The following is an 18,317-nucleotide window of genomic DNA, read 5'->3' as shown; positions in this document are numbered from 1 at the left end:
AGACCAGGAAGATGGAAGGAGAGAGTGAAGGTTATTCTCCTTCCTCCCGCCCCCCGCCCCCCCACTGCCCTGCCCCAAGCTGCAAGCAAGCTTTGGGCAAACCCGAGTACAAAGGATATCTTTCCTGGCAAAACATTTGTTTTCCCAGCCCTTGCTGGGGAAATCAGGAGTATTTGTGACATAGTGGGGAAAGCACAGGGCTGCTAAGTTCAATGTCACCAGTTCAAACCCATCAGTCGCTCTTTGGGAGAAAGATGGGACTGTCTACTCCTGTCAAGATTCACAGCCTCAGGAGCCCGAAGGGTTAGTTCCACTCAGTCCTATGGAGCTTGGTTGAGATTTGCTGGTTAATAAAGCTGCTCCCTGAATTAGCATTCTGAGAACAGAAGACCAGGACTCGACCTCTAGTGAGAAGCTGGTTACACACGTCACTCTCCCGGGCACAGTAGCTGCAGGCCAGGCAGTAGGGTAGACGAGGACTAAAAGCCTGGTCCTGGCTTTGCCTCTTATTCACTGGGAAGGTTAAGTATCAAATGGGCACCATAGTACTTGGTCATTAATCTATATCTCAAGGTTGTTTGGGAAACAGTGAGCTATGCAGGGGTGCTAATTCTGCAAGGCAAAGTCATAATGCATGGCTGTCCTAAAGGCTGAAGCCCAGGATACCAGGCTGGGCAACAGCTTAACCGAGGCACGGCCCGGGTGGCACAGATGGCCAAGTGCCTGACTATTCAAAGACTGGCAGTTAGCACCCACCCAGAAGCAGTCTGTAAGACAGGTATCTGCTTTTGAAAGGGCCCAGCCTGGACAACCCTATGGTGCAGGTCTACCCTGCCTGCAGGGGGTCGATGTGTGTCAGGCCAAGCCTGTGGCAATTAAGAAGATCATTTACAGAGATGTGGTATCCGTACCTGCAAGGGAGGTTGTTAAAGACCATTCGGCATCACCGTTCCCCTGATGATTAGGGAGCTGACAACTAAGCATTGTAAGCTCCACTCGTCCCAGGAAGAGTTTTCATCTTTTGCACAGACTTAAAGACGCTGGCAACATATCCCGGAACTAAGCAGTGAGTGTTTTTAGACGCCATAGAGTAGATTCACAATTCATACCCTTGAGACACGGTAGAACTGTTTGTGGTGACATGAAATTGCTTAAATACGGCTCTTCATGCCATGTCTCTGTACCCCATCAGATGATTAGGTGGGACCATACAAATAGGGTGTGTGAAATCCGTCCTCTGAGTATAGGAGAGCCCTGTCAGTAGAAGAGAACAAAAAAATCCTGGTACCACCAAGAAAGAAGGGCCTCCAGCAGAGTGTAGTTGAGCTCCTTCCCTGGAGTGGGAGAGGCGGCAAAGGCCATGTCAAGCCCAAATCATGACACAGAGCAGAGGAGCAGGACCAAGATCCTGAGACAGAACAAGGGACTTCCTGGCTCATTGTCCTAGTTACATCATCTGTTGTCAATTTGAGACTCAAGGGTGAAGGGGTGGAGTCTAGCCTGTCAATCAGGTTGCAGCTTGATAACCTCATTTGGAGGTGCTAGGAGAAAAACAGCTTGCGGGAGGCTGGACACTTGCTCACTCCCTGCTAGACAGTCCTGACAATGAGCCTGATGGAGCTACACTGATGCAGACAGAGCTCTGGAGCTGGAGGAGCCATGTGGGGACTCCTGCCAGCACTGAGATGTTTCCACCACCACTGGATCCACTAGACTTTCCACCCACTGGCCTGTGATCTTCCTGCATTTGGCATCATTACATGTGTTGCATGAGTCTATAGAATTTATACATTGGTCTCAGAAATATGAGCTAATCTCGGTCTTATGGACTTGATGTGGACCGGGCTCAGATGTTTTCTCAATATTCAACTGCTCTTGTCTACAAAGCTCTTTCTTATACGCATGAGTATCTGTGCATTTGTTTCTCTAGTCAACTCAGACTAACACACTCATGGAATGGCAGAGGTCGAGGGACCACATGTCTGAGAGACTGAGCACCTGAGAAGGACGTGGCTGCTGGGTGAAGAGAAGTGCTGCTCTGAACAAGAGACTGTGTCCTTCGTGTTCTGATCCTGACTTGCGGTGACTTAGTAACTGCCCCCATCAGCCTCCGCCATGGTGAGAAGTCGTGGCATGGATTGTTGAAGCCAGCCAAAGAAGCCGAGTGTTGTGGGAGGAATGGGTCTTGTCAGAACAGGGTAAAGGGGTATGGAGGGCAGAAGCCTGCGCCTTATGGTAACTGGCGTCGGGTGGGGATGGAGGCGGTTTCTCCTTGTCCCTATGGAAGGTGGAGGAGAACAGATGTGGCCCCAGCGGCCTGTCCTTGTTGTCCCATAGGGGATTCCTTGCCGCAGCCTTCACAAGAGCAGATGGCCTGGCCTTTCTCCTGGGGGTTGACTGCATAGATGATAGGGATTCAGATTTATATAATGCAGCTTCCTCCAGAATTAGAGCCCTCTGTTTTAGTGACAATTAGCATTTGACTGATATTTTATCAGGCTTCCATTTTCTTTCTTTGTTGCATACCTTCTTACCACTGAAGATTAAATTTAGAAGGTTCCCCCCAGCCCATCCACACCCCAAGTAGCTTATGATTGAGTTTCTATTTTATTCAGTTTATTTTCTTAGCATGGAAGATAATTAGCTGGTAATGAATTAACATCTTAAAAAATTTATTTTAGAATAAGCATCTTGGGAATTGGTATTCACACATAATTTAGTGATGTCTATTCTAGGACTCTTTTATTGCTTCCAGCACTTTTAAATGCTTCTTTTTAACTGTAATTATAGAAGTCATTTAAATAATAATGGCTGAAAGTACATTGTATGATGTCATTCTCAGACTGGAGAAGGTAAGAATATTAGAGAAACACAATGTTTCAAGTTAGACACTAGTTTTAATAAATGATGGGAAGTTCAATAAACTCCAAGATTTAACTGTTTGCTACCACAGTGAAAAGAGATAGGATGGCTGAAGAAGAATGGCTGCATTGGAGTTGTGGTGTTAGCTAAGAATAGCGAAAGCACCGTGGAATTCCAGAAGAACAGCAAATCTGCTTGGAGGAAGTACAGGAGAAGGCTCTTTTGCAGGGAGAACGACGGGACTTTGTCTCACAAACTTTAGACACACGAGAGACCAGTCCCTGGAGAAGAAGGCTATCATGCTTAGTGAAGGAAGAGGCTGGCAAAAAAAGAGGTGGACCCTCCAAGAGCTGGTCTGGCTCGGGGGCGGGAACAGGGGCTTCAGCAGAAAGAACTGGGAGAACATGGCGCAGGGATGGACGGTGTTTCCGTCTGTGGTGCATGGGGGTGCAAGGAGTCGGAGCCAACTTCACAGCATCTAACAACAACAACAACACCAGCACCAGTCCACTGACAATATTGTGAAACCATTGCAGCCCCATCCCACCCTCCTCCAGCCTTTGGGTAATCCCAATGTGCTTTCTGCTCCTATGGATGTGCCTATTTCCCCATAAACAGAAGCGTTCAATACGCAGCCTCATGGATCTGGCAAAAGCAAATCAAAAAGCCACCCAGACACAGTTGCCGTGGAGCCGCTTCTGACTCGGAAACAATGGGTGCCCACGGGGAGCTGTGCTTCATGACACGCTTGGTGGCTGATGCCTTAGAGGTCGCTCTCCACGCCTGTCTTTCGTCGCACCTCTGGCTGTCAACCTTTTCGGTTAGCGGCTGAGCAGCTCAGCCATTAATTGTGACCCATGAAGTGTGAACAGAGACTCTTGAGAGTCTAGAGAAGGGGATGATGAATGCTCGGGGGGAGGGGGTGGGAAGAAAACTTCCCCAAAGAGTGATTGGACGAGGGCCTTGGCAGAGATGTAGGAGTTGCTTTTGATTAGTGGACAGTGAAGATGGGACGGCACTCCTGTGTGGAGAAACAGCAAACAACCCCTGCAGAAGTGAGTGTCTTTGGAATGGCTCAGGGACAGGGCAGCAAGGATTCTAGGATGAGTGGAGTGACAGACTCAGGGCCGTCGGTGGCAGGAGACGAGGCAGCCTGGGAGGGGTCTCTGATGGCAAGTTAGGACGTGTGGACATTATGCTGTAGGGAAGGGTAATAAGTCTTTGGAAGGAGGATGTCAAGACCACTCTTATCAACTTCACAATCCAATTACACAGGAAAACGAGTTCAGCTAAGAAAGTTGATCCTTTGTGAGCCCATATTGACTCTACTATTTATGGAGCATAATTGATCTGCTTAGCTAGCCCTTCAATCATTGTGCATGTGTTTGCTTGACCTTAACTCTGAACTTTTCACCACTTGTCTTTCTTTTCCAGAGGTGTCTGTGTTGGCCTCTTTGTTGACCGCTAACTTGCTGCGGCCTCTGCTATTTCAAGTGGACCCTGGCTCTGGCTTGATGCCCTGACTCTGAGCCTCCCTCTTGGGTAGTCCTCCACTTTGCACTGTTGGTCTGATTTCAGTTCTTCCAGGTTTCCTGTTCTGCTGAGGATCTTGCCTGGCCCCATCGTTTGTGCTACTACGGATGGTGCAATGGGTTCCTTTTACATGGCTTTCCTTACCACGGCCTTGGAACTCCCACTGAAAGATTGGGTGGGTGTGTTTGACCAGCATCTCGTAGGGACAAGCCTTAGGTTGATGTGGATGGGGTTCCCTTTCTCCCTCATCAAGGTGGAGGAGGCCCTCTGCCGGCTTGCCACCTTAACCCCATCGTTGCCTGGCTCTTCTAGGTGAACCCTCTTAACTGCAAGTTGCACCTGCTTGCTGATTTCAGTTCCTATTCGGGTAGTAAAATGTAATTTTTCCTTGTAGAAGTGATAGTGTAGCTGAGGAGATCATCTTAAAATAAAAAAAACACAACAACTCAATGGACAGTGTAAGATACAAAATGAGAATAACATATAATTGATCGAGGATTCATGAGGGTGGGGGGATGAGGGGAAAAAAGAGAAGCTTATACCAAGGGCTCAAGAAGAAAATGTTTTGGAAATGATGATGGCAACGTATGTATAAATATGCTTGACACAATGGATGTACAGAATGTTATAAGAGCTGTAAGAGCCCCCAGTAAAATGATTTTAAAAAGAAAGAAAGGAGAAGAAACTAAGTTATAATTCATCAATAGATTGGAAATATTACTTTGCTTTAAAATATGGTTTTTGCTCCATTATTCCGAGGATGTATGTAAACATTAACTGGAAGATAGAATTAGCAAAATTCACTTTTAATAGTGTAACCTTTTTAGAATAGTCTAATCTGCTTCCTGTGCTAGATCTTACAGCTGGCCCTACATTACTTAGAGAAAGGAGTGATTCCCCAGGAACCTGGAATTCGTGCCACTTTCAGAGGGTGTTCAAATCACTTGACTCAACTACAGAAAATGCGCTTCAGTCATAATAAATGTAACCAGGTAATAAATACTCACCAACTACAGCATTAAAAAGAGAAAAGCGTTTATCTTTTCCCAAAGCAGTGTGACAATAGCCGGTTTTAACTTTCACTTCTGGCCTATAACTTGAAGACAAAACAAACAAACAAGCAATTGCCTAAATGAAATAGTAGCAACTTCGCAGTTGTTAGACGTGCATTTCCTCTTGCTAAAAAAGTAAGTTAGAGCTATTAGAAGGGCTTGCTGTTAGTTGCTCCTTGAGTCCATTGTGATTCATGACGACCCATGTGTTTCAGAGTCAGACTGTGTTCCATGGGGTGCTGAGTGCCTTAGCTTTTTGAGACAATCCACAGGGGTCTGTTTCCTAGGCTCCTCCAGGTGAAGCCTCCAACCGCCCAGTTGGGAGTTGAGCATTTATTTACCCGCTGATGTCATGCTTGAATGCCACTGTGGTTTAGCTTGGTTTCCTCAGGGGCAGTTGGATACTTACCTGCGTCATTTCTGCTTGTTTCTGGGTCCCCGCGAGGACAGCGCTAACAGGATGTGCAGCCTGAGGAATCTGGCCATTGGGCTGGGCAGGACTGGGTTTACGTCCTAAAAAGGAAGAGCAGAGAAAAAGAAGAGAAGATTGGGAAAGGTATTGTCAATATTCTTGAAAGTTGCTCTGAAAACAAAAAAAACTCTCTAAAGAAAATAGATTTATTAATATAGTATAGTCATTAAAAAAGTCTCAAGTTCTGCGGTCTGAAAACTATGTAGGATCCAACAAAGATCAAGGAATGAATATATTATAAAGGCTATCAAGTTAAATTTGGATTAACTGAAGGCCCGGAGAATAGCAATTTTGTGCTATTTAAAACTTCCTGGTAATTGGAGAAAAAGCCTTGAAAAAGATCTCTTTTCTTCTTGCTCTCTTTTTTAGTTGTTTTGTTTTCTGAAACGTATTTCTCTAGTTTCAGAATAAACAGCCCAGCTGAAGGATATATAGAAGCAGAATTGAATCAGTGGAAGTTGAGAGGACACATTCTTTTTTTAAAAAAATCGTTTTATTAGAGGCTCATACAACTCTTATCGCAATCCATACATACATCAATTGAGTAAAGCACATTTGTAAATTCATTGCCCTCATCATTCTCAAAAGATGTGCTCTCAACCTAAGCCCCTGGCATCAGCTCATTTTCCCCTCCCTCCCCTCTCCCCCTCCCTCATGAACCCTTGATAATTTATAAATTATTATTTTGTCATATCTTGCCCTGTCCGACGTCTCCCTTCACCCACTTTTCTGTTGAGAGGAAAAATCCTTTGACACCAATTTGAGGAAAAATCAGAAGAAAGAATGAAACCTAAAAATGATGTGAAATACTCTAAAGAGGAAAAATTTACATGTGGTTAGAATTCCCAAACAGGAGGAGGTAAAAATGAAACAAAAGAACCCCCAAACGTCACAGAAAGAGCCATTAAAGACTTGCTGGCTGAAAGCTTCCCTGATATGAAAGAAGAAAAGAACTTCAGTGAATCTCAGACAGATAGACCACCAAACACCTACCTCAGAGCTTTCCAGAGCCAAAGGCCAAGAGAGAGTCCCGAAAGTAGCTTGGGGGAAAAAAAATCACACACAAAGAGGAACCAAGGACTAGAACAGCAGTTCTCAACCTGTGGGTTGCGACCCCTTTGGGGGGTCAAATGGCCCTTTCACAAAGGTTGCCTGATTCCTAACTGTAGCAAAATGACAGTGATGAAGTAGCAAAGCAAATAATGTTATGGTTGAGTGTCACCACAACATGAGGAACTGTATGAAAGGGTCGCAGCATTAGGAAAGTTGAGAGCTGTGGGACTAGACTCTGATAACTCAGCAGAAACCTTGTAGGAAAGAAGGAGATGGGACGATATCTATAAAACCTTCAAAGAAAAAAGCTGTCAATCAAGAATTGTATGTCTAGCAAAATTGTCTTTGAAATATGATGGTAAAATGAGGCATATGTAAAAACCAGAGCAATCTTGCATGGAAGCCCTGGTGGCGTAGTGGCTATGCATTGAGCTGCAATCTGCAAGGCCAGCAGTTCTGAATCACCGGCCACTGCAGGAGAAAGGACAAAGATTTATAGTGTCAGAAACTCACAGCGGCAGTTCCACCCTGTGTTACACAGGGTGTCTGTGAGTCAGCATTGGCAGTGAGTTTACTTAAGCAAATCCTTTGGACAGAGAACCAAAAACATCAAGCAATAACCTGATATTGAGACATAGGGCAGCATCAGCTATATATTAACCCAAAGACTTCTAAGAAATAAAGCAAAGCTGAATGTGCGAAAACTCAGAACTAGATACATACATTTTTAAATGATTACAACATTACTACTAGGATTGGGAACAGTTTTTTTTTTAATAGAATTTTCATAGGGAGAGGAAGCCGAGTCAATATTGCTTTAAACTTATGGTAAAATAAATTTTAAGGTAACCACAAAGAAAGTCATCACACCTACTTATTAAAGGAAAGAGACATAAAAGCTAAGTTATCCAAACCAACAGTGGTAGAAACGAAAAGGAAATCCACAAAGAAAATTAATTCAGCATAGAAATTAAAGAAACTGTCAATGCCATGAAAATAGAAAAAAGAAGAAGAAAGCAAGAAATACAGAAAAGCACAAACAAATGATATCAGTAAATGATTACCTGCTGATAATTACACTGGATTTTAATGGTTTAAATACCCAGCAAAGAGACAGTGGCAGAATGGCAAATAAATAAATACAAAATTGACTCATTGATATGCTGTCTACCAGAGACATGCCTTCGAACCAAGAATAAATAATTAAAACTCAAAAGATAAAAATAACACTAAGAAAAAATGAGGAGTGGCAAAACTATTCTTTGATAAAAGAAACTTTAAGGCAAATTCCATCATAAAAGACAAGGAAGGGTCTTATGTACAAAATGAGCCACTTGCCCCAAAGGACATAACCGTAATAAATGTATACAAGTCCAAAGATGGGGCCCCAAACTCAGACAACGAACTTTAACAAGACTGAACGTGAAATAACAAGTTCTACAATAAGAGTTGGAGATTTCCACACCATGCTATTGGTGATGGATAGAACTAGAAAGAAACTCAACAGATAGAAAGAGGATCCAAGTGCTCGAGTCAACTCAACCTTACAGATATATACACAGAACACTCCACCTCAAAGCAGCAAAGTAGGCATTCATTTCCAATGCACATGCATCATCGTCCACAATAGATCATGTTGTAGGCCACAAAGCAAGCCTCCATAAATATCCAAGACATCAAAATAATACAGAACTGTTTTTTCTGATCATAACACTGTAAGAATTGAAGTCAATATCAGGAAGAGCAAGGAAAATAAGTCAAATATATGGAAACCGAATAGCACATTGTTTAAAAATAACTGCATGATAAAATAAATCAAGGATGAAAATTTACAAAGAACAATTCTGCAAACAATAATGAAAACACAACATATCAAAACCCATTGGGGGTGCATCACGAGCAATGATCAAAGATCAAATGTGGAACTAAATGCACAAAAAAGATGAACGGGCCAAATTCAAAACATTAACCCTAAAACTAGAACAGTTAGCAGAAAGAGAAGTCACCGGAGAAAGGAAATAATTAAAACTAGAGTGAAAATAAACAAAATGGGAAACAATAGAATCAACAGAACTAGAAGTCAGTCTTCTGAAAGGGTCAATAAAATCGACAAACCACTGGCCAACCTGACAAGAGAAAATCAGGATAAGAAGCAATACCCCAGATAAATTATATGAGTGACAATACAATAGAACTGACTGAAATAAAAATCACCATTATAGAATGCTATGAAAAATTATGCTCCAACAATTTTGAAAATGTAGAAGGAATGGAAAATTATCCAGAAAGTATACCATCTCTTAAACATAAACTGAGGTACACAAACTGCATAGACCTATAACAAAAGAAAATATTGAAAAGGTGATTAAAGAAACAAAAAGCCCAAGAAATAAACCAAAAGAGCCCTGGTTCAGACTGATTCATTAGAGAACTGTACCAAACATTCTGAGACGAACTCACACCAATGCTACCGAATGATTTCAAAGCATGACAAAGAAAGGAGTGCTCGCTTCGGCAGCACATACACTAAAATTGGAACGATACAGAGAAGATTAGCATGGCCCCTGCACGAGGATGATATGCAAATTCATGAAGCGTTCCATATTTTAAAAAAAAAGAAAGGAATACACATACCGGAAATTCTTTGAAGCTAGCATAATCCTGATCCCACAGGAATGAGCCCACGCACAAAAAGAAGAGTACAGACAAATAGGAATATAAACTAAAAAATTCTCAAAATTCTGTCTATAGACTGGAACATGTACACAGGCATAGAAAGGGATGGGAGCTCCAAACACCTGCTCAAGAACACGTTGTTCTATGAAATTGGCATTCCCAACACGATTGCTGAAGAAAAATGTGTGCAAAAGCAAATGTGGTGAAGAAAGCTGATGGTGCCCAGCTATCAAAAGATATAGCATCTGGAGTCTTAAAGGCTCGAAGATAAGCAAGTGGCCATCTAGCTCAGAAGCAACAAAGCCCACGTGGAAGAAACACACCAGCCTGTGTGACCACGAGCTGTCGAAGGGATCAGGTATCAAGCATCAAGGAACAAAAAATCATATTGTAAATGTGGGTGAGTGCAGAGTGGAGACTCTAAGCCTATCAGTAGACAACCGGACACCCCTTACTGAAGGCTTGTGGGGAGGAGATGAGCTAGTCAGAGTGCAGGGTAGCAATGATGAAACATAACTTTCCTCTAGTTCTTAAAAGCTTCCTTCCCCCATTATCATGATCCCAATTCTACTTTATAAATCTGGCTAGACCAGAGGATGTACATCGGTACAGATAGCAACTGGAAACACAGGGAATCCAGGACAGATGACTCCTTCAGGACCAGTGGTGAGACTGGTGATGCCTAGAGGGTGGAGGGAATGTGGGGTAGAAAGGGGGAACTGATTACAACAATCTATGTATAGCCTCCTCCCTGGGGGATGGACAGCAGAGAAGAGGGCAGGGGGAGACGTCGGACAGTGTAACATAAGACAAAATAATAATCTATGAACTATGAAGGGTTCATGAGGTAGGGGGGAGTGGGGAGGGAGGGGGAAAATGAGCAGCAGATATTAAGGGCTCATGTAGAAGGCAAATGTTTTGAGAATGATGATGGCAACAAATGTACATATGTACTTGACACAATGGATGTATGTATGGATTGTGATAAGAATTGTATGAGCCCCCAATAAAATGATTTTTTTTAAAAAGAAAGGGATGGGAGCTCACGACACACAGAATCCAGGAGTGGGAATAGTCATGGCAGAAGGGTAGGGGAAGAGGGGAAGATGAAGGGAGAAAGGGGGAACAGATCACAATGATCGACACATAACCATACACCCCTCTCCAGGGGGAAGAACAACAGAAAACATGAGGGAAGGGACAGCGGTCGGTGTGAGATATGAAAATACAAAATGTATAATCTATTGGGGGGGTGGAGTTATGAAGGTGGGGGGAGAGGGGATGAAAAATAAGAGCTGGTACTGAGGGCTGAATAGAAAGTAAATGTCTAGAAGAGAATGAGGGCAACATATGTACAAACATGCCTGATTCAATTGATGTATGGATTGTGATGAGTTGTACAAGCCCCCAATAAAATGATTTAAAAAAATTCTGTCTAATAGAATTCCACAGCCTATAGAAATTGAACAAGAAAACTTCATAATCAAATGGGACTTGTTATGCAAGGATGGCTCAACATTAGAAAATTAATCAACGTAAGGGAAAGCATCATGTAATTATACCATCTGACACAGAAAAGGAATTTGATAAAGTCCCATACCTATTCCTGCTTATCAAAACAACAAAACCTGTCAGAGCTGCCCAAGAGGTAAAGTACTGGTTAGGTTTTTTCCTGGATCAGAAGACTTCACATTGTGAAAATGTCAATACCACCCAAAGCAATCTACAGATACTATACAGTCCTGATCAAAATTCCAACAGGTGCTTTAAATGAGATGTGAAAACTAACCTGCAATATCCAGTGGGAAGGAAAGAGGCCCTGGACAAGCACAGCATTACTGATGATGAAGAAAAAGTAGAATGGCTCGTGCTGCCTGATCTCAAATCCATGATAGCTAAAATAGTTTGGTACTGGTATGCCAACAGAGACATAAACCAAAAGAACACAATTGAGAACCCATTCCTAGATGTGTCCTAGAGAGATGAGAGCTGTGACCTGAATAGGCATGTGCACACAGCAGCGTCCTTCACAATAGCAAAGAGATGGGAAAGCCACGTGCCCATGAATGAATGAGTGACCAAGTAATGGCGCACACACACACACAATGGAATACTATGCAAAGGTAACAGTAACAAAGAATCTGGGACACATCTCATGACATGGATGAACCTAGAGAAAATGATGCTGAGAGAAGCCAATTACAAAGGATAAATACTGTATGAGATGATTATTATTAAAAAAAAGATTTCCACAGAGAAAGAAATATATTCTAATGGTTACCAGGGAAAAGAAGAAAAGGGAGGGAAGATCACTAATGAGATGATTAAAAACTCAAAAAAAAAAACGCACTGCCTTGCTGACACACAGTGACCTTAAAGAACAGGGAAGAACTGCCACCTTGGATTTCCAAGACTAACTCTTTCACAGGAGGACAAAACTCACCTTTCTCCTGCAGAGCACCTGGTGATTTCGAACTGCTTACCTTATGGGTAGCAGCCCAACTTGTAACTACTAAGCCATCAGGGCTCAGGCACATGTTAACTTCAGTTAAGGGGAAAACTACACACGGACTTGGGGAATACAGCAAAACATGAGCCAGGCAAAAGAAAAAAGACAAAACAGTGCCCAAAAGAAAAAAGCAAAGACAGTAAAGATAACAGTCTTGCAACAACAGTAATACAAAAACCAATGTTAAGTAGCTATCTCGGCATATATGTATGTAAACGGAACTGGCATGGGCTAGTGCATGGAAGTACAACCACATGCGCATATAGATATATGTCACAGCTATTTCTTCTTTTTCCCCCCGTCTTTTTAAAACGCCATTGATATTGCATGCATACACACATGTCTAAATACCACCACTATATCCCTGTGTACAATAGAACAAGCGGGACTAAGGAAAACTCCCAGACCATAATTATACCCCTAATGAGACTAGGGGGACAATTAAGTGGGTAGGCTTACAGTTGGTAGGCTCAAAGATACAACCATTGGTCTCTTCCAGTGAAGAGCAAAGGAGAGAGGGAAGAAAACCAAAGGAGCCATTCATCAAAAGGACTAATGGACCCATGACCCCGAGACCAGAACTGGATGTGCCTGGCTACCTCTAGCTCTCACAGATGACCACTGTGAATGAGGTCCCAGACAGAGGGTCCCAGACACGGAGGAGAAAATGTAGAGCAAACAAAGTCAAATGCCTCCCCAAGACCAGACTAACTGGTCTTACCCAGGCTACAGTCAATTATGTGGGACCAGAGGACAAGAGTTGCCCCAAAGCAGGAAGGGGCGGGGAAATCTGGGTGAAACAAGGGGTCTCCCAGGGAGGAATGGGGGGAGTGCTGCCACATTGTGGGGAACACAAACAGTGCCACAGGGCCCTTCATGTACAAGCTCTCAAAGGAAGCGACAGTTTGTTAACTTGCGCCTGAGTCACAATAGAAAATTAAAAAGAAAGGCGCTCCTTCCAAGTTAGCCATTGACATAAGCTTTTAGATCTTCAAATCCCACAGCAGCTGCCCACAGTAATACATTTTATGGTACAAACTAAGAGAGAGTTTGAGGAGTCCCCCCTCGCTATTCACAGAAGCATTTTATTAATAAGCAGTGACAGTTCCCACAATGGCTTGTATGAATAGCACATCATATTTATTCACTGTAGGACCTAAGAATTAGGTGATATCTACAATGGAACCCAAGAATTCTGGATAAACAAGGTGTTCAGCAGCACCAAATGCGGGTTAATTTACTCTTTTCGAAGGGACATTTCACAGGGCACAAACTCTTCTCTGACTGGAAATCTCATCTGACTGCTGCAATAAAATTTTAAGCAATCAGGAGAAGAATGACGCTCTTCAATAATACGATTGTTCACATACGTTATATATGCTTCATTTGCAGAGAAACCTTGGAAGGTTCTAGTTTGGAATGCACCTCATGATTTCATGAGTCTAAAAGGGTAGACTATATGATCGAATAACCATATAGGTTATGAATTAGGGTTTGCCTACAGAAGACCATGAGTTTGAGACCTGAAGGATGGTAGGAGTTGGAGGTGAAGAAGGGAACATCATAAACCGAGGAACCGGCATCTGGGGAGCCCCTGAGGAAGGATCTACCTGGGCTTGAAGAACTAAAGGGTAAGAAAAGGCCAGGAAGGGCAGGAGCAGGAAGACTGAAGGGAAGAAAGAGGCAGGGGCAATGAGTAAAGCTCACATCCTGTGTGCCTACTCAGTCCTGCTAGGATTTGGGCAGTTTACTTGAGAGCAACAGGAAGCCTCTGAGGAGTTTTAGATAGGAGAGAAGTATGATTTGCATTTTAAAAGGTGGCTCTACTGACTACCTGAAAGAATAGCAGCTGCAGTTTTTGAGGCTTTTCTGGACACAAGTAGCTCTCTCAGGGAGGTAATTCCAGACAGAAGCACATCAGCCTGTGTGAGTCAATGATTGTAAATAATAAAATCCGAGACCAGAGGAGGGAATTGTACTAGAGCTTAAATTCTGAGCACCCTGTTTGCAGAAGGCTCTGGATGACAGTGAAAGCCCAAAATCTAGTTGCAGAGTCTCCACATGGATTAAATGTCTGGAGAATCCCCTCCCGCCACTGACAAGGGTGTAAATAGCTGTGCTATCAGACAGAATGCATTGGAAAGTGGATTAATTCCTATGTAGTTTACATTTCAATTGAACAACTTTGCTCTCTCTTTTGGCCCATTTTATGAGTGTTATCGCTTTTATGATTCCCTACTTTTTTTTGGATTGAGTTTTCAGAGTTGTTTGTTTGTTATTGTTTTGGGTACGATTTTCTTTACAGGAAATCTAGACTAGGTAAATAGAGACAGTAACTACATCAATAGCTTCTTAGAGTTATGGAAGGGGACGCTGGGGGAAATGGGGAGCTAATAATAATGAGTACAAGACTGGAGAAGTGTTCTAAAATTGTGGGGATTACTGCACAGCTCTTTTTAATATATTTACACCATTGGAGTGTATGGTGTGTGAATTATATGTCAGTAAGACTCAAACTCACTGCCAGTGAGTCCATGCTGACTCATCATGACCCTAAAGGACTGGTAAGTTTCTGAGACTGTTACTCTTCACGGGAGTAGAAAGCCCTGTCTTTTCTCAAGGAGCAGCTGGTGGTTTTGAGCTGCTGACCTTGTAGTTACCAGCCCAACGCATAACCACTGTGCCTCTAGGACTCCCTATAAATAAGGAAAAAAGCTGGCTCTGGCAGTCAAGCATTGTCTACATCGCTCTTGCTTTGGATGCAATATCAAGAGTCCACTATCTGGGAAGGACATTACATCTGGGGAAGCAGAGGTGGGAACCCTCCTTGAGCTGGAATGGCATAGTTACACAGATGGATTCCAACTTGCTGGGGATTTTGAGAGAGATTCAGGAATGAGCAGCATTTCATTCTGTTTTACACCAGTCATCATGAGTATTAGTGAGGCCAGGGCAGCTGACAAAGGCTGCAAAAAGGAGAATGAGGGAGAAAGGCAGATCGCTTGGCTGGCTGGACACCACTGCATTAGGCCATGTGGTAGCTCATGGTGGTGCAAGTGGTGATATTGGGAGGACAGAAATGGGCAGATTACACAGAGACTTGAGACACAGAATCTACAGTATTTGGGGCAAGTGAACATTTGTTGCCTGTTTATGAGTGATTGGACAGGTGGCGATATCATTTCTGAAGCTTGAGAATAGCAATAAATTGTCAAATGTGGAGCGTCAGAGTGGAGTCTCACAGACATTTAGTGTGAGGAGTCTGCGTGAACCCAAGTGAAGACCCTGGACATGTGGGCTGGGACAGATAGTCAAGAGGTCTGGGTCGGGTTTTATGTATTTCACATTGGTCAGCAATGAGTTGGTAATTTATGCCTTGGGAGTGGACTAGATCACTTGAGGAGATCAAGTTAAATGAGGAAAGAGTCAGGACTGAGCTTTGGGAAACACCACTGTTTACAGTAGCATAAAGGTGCCAATGGCTAATGTGCTTGGCTGCTAATAGAGAGGTTAAGTGTTTGAGTCCAGCCAGAGGCACCCTGGCATGGCAAGGCCTGGTGATCCTCTTGTTAGCCAGTCATTGAAAACCCCGTGGGGCCTTCTACTCGGACACACTTGGGAGCAACAGCAACTCAGAACAAAAGAAGACAGGTTTGCAGAGGGGGCTGCACAAGGGTTGCCAGAGGAGGTGGGTTGCAGGTGTGAGAGGGGGAGGGCTGGCCTCTGCAAAGACAATAGAAAGGGTTGATTCCAGGAAGGAGAGTTCAGCTGTGTTGCTTGTTGGGGAAAGGTCAGATAAAAAGCCAGTTTATCATCATTGGACTTGGCTCGTAAGCCTTGTAATATGAGCACTGTCCACAGGGAGGCAGCGGCGGACGCCTGAATGGAAGAGGATGAGGAGTCAAAGGGAAGTGGCGAGTGGAGAAAGCAAGTGTGACACAGTTGTTAAAACCGTCTGCGGGGAGCAGGGGCCATAGCTAAAGGGGGCCCTGGAGGACCCTGGGGTTTTTGTAGGTAGCTTCAAGAGGGGACAATGGTGGTGAGCAGGAGCAGTGGAACAGGTCAGGTAAGGTCTTTGGCAAGGCAGGGGAGACGGGGGAGCAGGGCATGTGCTGAAGAACTAGCCTGTGAGGCCGCCATAAAGGACACGGTTAGCGTGGGTGGTCATCCAGGTAAGTGGGGTGGTAGAAACATCAGGGCACTTCCGTTTTAGGGGTTCCTTTACTCTGCTGGGAGTACAGAAGTCAGGGATTGGAAGTCTGAAGAGAGTGAAAAAAAAGTTGGGAATCAAGAGGGAACCGAGGAGGTTACATTGGTTGGAGCACAGTTTTTCCGCTCTGCACTACGGACCTTTTGGGTCAGAAATTCTGCTGTGGGAACCATTGAATGCAAAACACCGGCATTCTTCTTGGGGTTGTGTGTTCTTCTGAGTCGCAGGGGCACTCCAGACATACCACATGGGTACGCTGAGGAGAAAACCCGTCTCTCCTAGCTCACCCCTCCGGGTGGGCACCTTGTCCACAAGCAGATTCAGAAGCTGTGGTAAAGAAAAATTGCTTAAAAGGACTAAGTGACTTAGGAGATAGACTGGCGGTAAGGGGATCAGACAGCCGACCATCAGCGGAGAAGCATGTGGTGTATAGTAGCTACTGAATTTTTTTTAATCAAATGCGGTGGATATGTGTTCAACATGAGCGAGCTCTAAGGTTTGAGTATGTGTTACTGCGTCTGCCTGCTTCGTACCTGCGGATGGTTGAGCTGGGACAGCTGGGCTGACAGTCCCCAGGTTGGTCCACCGAGAAGCAAGCCCAGCTCTCGCCACGGCCCGCTGATAATTGTCGTAAAGGGTCTTTCCATACTAGGAGGCAAAGAAAAAGGGAGAAAGGAATTCACTTATTCTGAGTCCTGGAAGCCCGTGGCATTTTACACATCCATGGTGGGGGGAGAGGTATATTCCAGGACGACTTTTTCCTACTCTTAACTGAAGTTTTGTTGGTCGGTATAATCCCTCAATTAAAAAAAAACCCCACAAATGGATTACGTATTATTGGTTAGTAAATAATTGTTCAGATGATCCCAGTTAATACTTTTGTCGATTCGCGAAAGAAGAGCACTAGCCATGCAGTTCTGATGGTCTCCGTCTCTACCCAAGGGTGCGTTCGAGAACATCTTGCGTTTCGCCTTGGCGCACAAGGGCGACAAAACTCTTCCGCCGTCCAACGCTCCTCCATCAAATGGACTTGACGGCAGCGGGGTTCGTTTGCTTTCCCCCCATGAGTTATCGCAGGTGGCTTTTTATCCCACCAACCTGCTTTTAAAACTCAACAGGCAAATAAGCCCAGCACTGTGTGTGATGGTACAGGAGGCTGGCGCAGGGATTTCCCAGGTGCACACAGGCTGAACACAGGTAGGGAGTCGGTCAGGACATCTGGGAGAGGCCGTCTCACCTTGGCAATCCGGATCCCTGTGACCCACTGGCGTAAAGTCCTTGCGTCATCGCAGCACAGGTACTTGATATATTGGGACTCCTTTTGAATTTGGGGGTGCTAGAACGAAATTGTATTAAAAACCATGGATACATTATTTATGTCTTAGGAGTGCAGGATTAAAAAAAGAAACCTTTTAAATGGAATAGATTTGTAGATAGGGTGGCAAAAAGGATCAATTACGTATTTAGTGTTTAAGCAAAAAACAAAACCCAACCAACCGACCAGTCAACCAACTAATAAGTCAACCAACCAACCCAAAACCAAAAAACCTAGACCCCCTGCTGTGAAGTCAACTCTAACTCATAGCAACCTTACAGGACACCGTAGAACTGCCTTGACCTGTTTCCACATCGTACAAGGGGGCTTTGAAAAGTTTCGGGAGTGTACAGTCTCGGACACTTATGCAGCAGCTCTCCTCTGTTCTGTAGGGTCACTGTGAGTTGGCACCAACTTAGAGGCAGTGGGCTTGGCACTTTTTTTTTAAAGATAATTTTATTGGGCATTCTTAAAGCTCTTATAACAATCCATACATCAATTGTATCAAGTTTATTTGTATATATGTTGCTATCATTATTTTCTAAACATTTACATTCTATTTGAGCCCTTGGTATCAGCTCCTCTTTTTACCCTCCCTCCCCTATCTTGTGACAAATATAAATTATTATTAATTG

At 43.8% G+C, this 18,317-nt stretch overlaps 2 protein-coding genes and 1 non-coding gene across 4 annotated transcripts in view; 2 read left to right on the top strand and 1 right to left on the bottom strand.

The window, feature by feature from the left end:
- APBB1IP (amyloid beta precursor protein binding family B member 1 interacting protein) overlaps nucleotides 1–18,317 on the bottom strand; it is a 138,882-nt gene that overhangs the window by 3,681 nt on the left and 116,884 nt on the right. For both annotated transcript variants that reach the window (XM_075552530.1, XM_075552531.1), the window contains 3 exons: nucleotides 17,605–17,703; nucleotides 16,901–17,015; nucleotides 5,857–5,960 (listed from right to left, as the gene is read on the bottom strand). In XM_075552530.1, coding sequence (XP_075408645.1) covers nucleotides 5,857–5,960; nucleotides 16,901–17,015; nucleotides 17,605–17,703 — 318 coding nt within the window. The remainder of the gene's footprint in view (nucleotides 1–5,856; nucleotides 5,961–16,900; nucleotides 17,016–17,604; nucleotides 17,704–18,317) is intronic.
- LOC142450517 (protein nucleotidyltransferase YdiU-like) overlaps nucleotides 1–18,317 on the top strand; it is a 177,385-nt gene that overhangs the window by 67,885 nt on the left and 91,183 nt on the right. The gene's annotated exons all lie outside the window — the stretch shown is intronic.
- On the top strand, nucleotides 9,475–9,581 carry LOC142452037 (U6 spliceosomal RNA). The gene has a single exon (XR_012785102.1). It is a non-coding gene; the product is annotated as a U6 spliceosomal RNA (small nuclear RNA).

This window comes from Tenrec ecaudatus, chromosome 6 (genome assembly GCF_050624435.1).
Source record: "Tenrec ecaudatus isolate mTenEca1 chromosome 6, mTenEca1.hap1, whole genome shotgun sequence".
NCBI lineage: Eukaryota > Metazoa > Chordata > Mammalia > Afrosoricida > Tenrecidae > Tenrec > Tenrec ecaudatus.
This window is presented reverse-complemented; position numbering and strand designations above follow the sequence as displayed.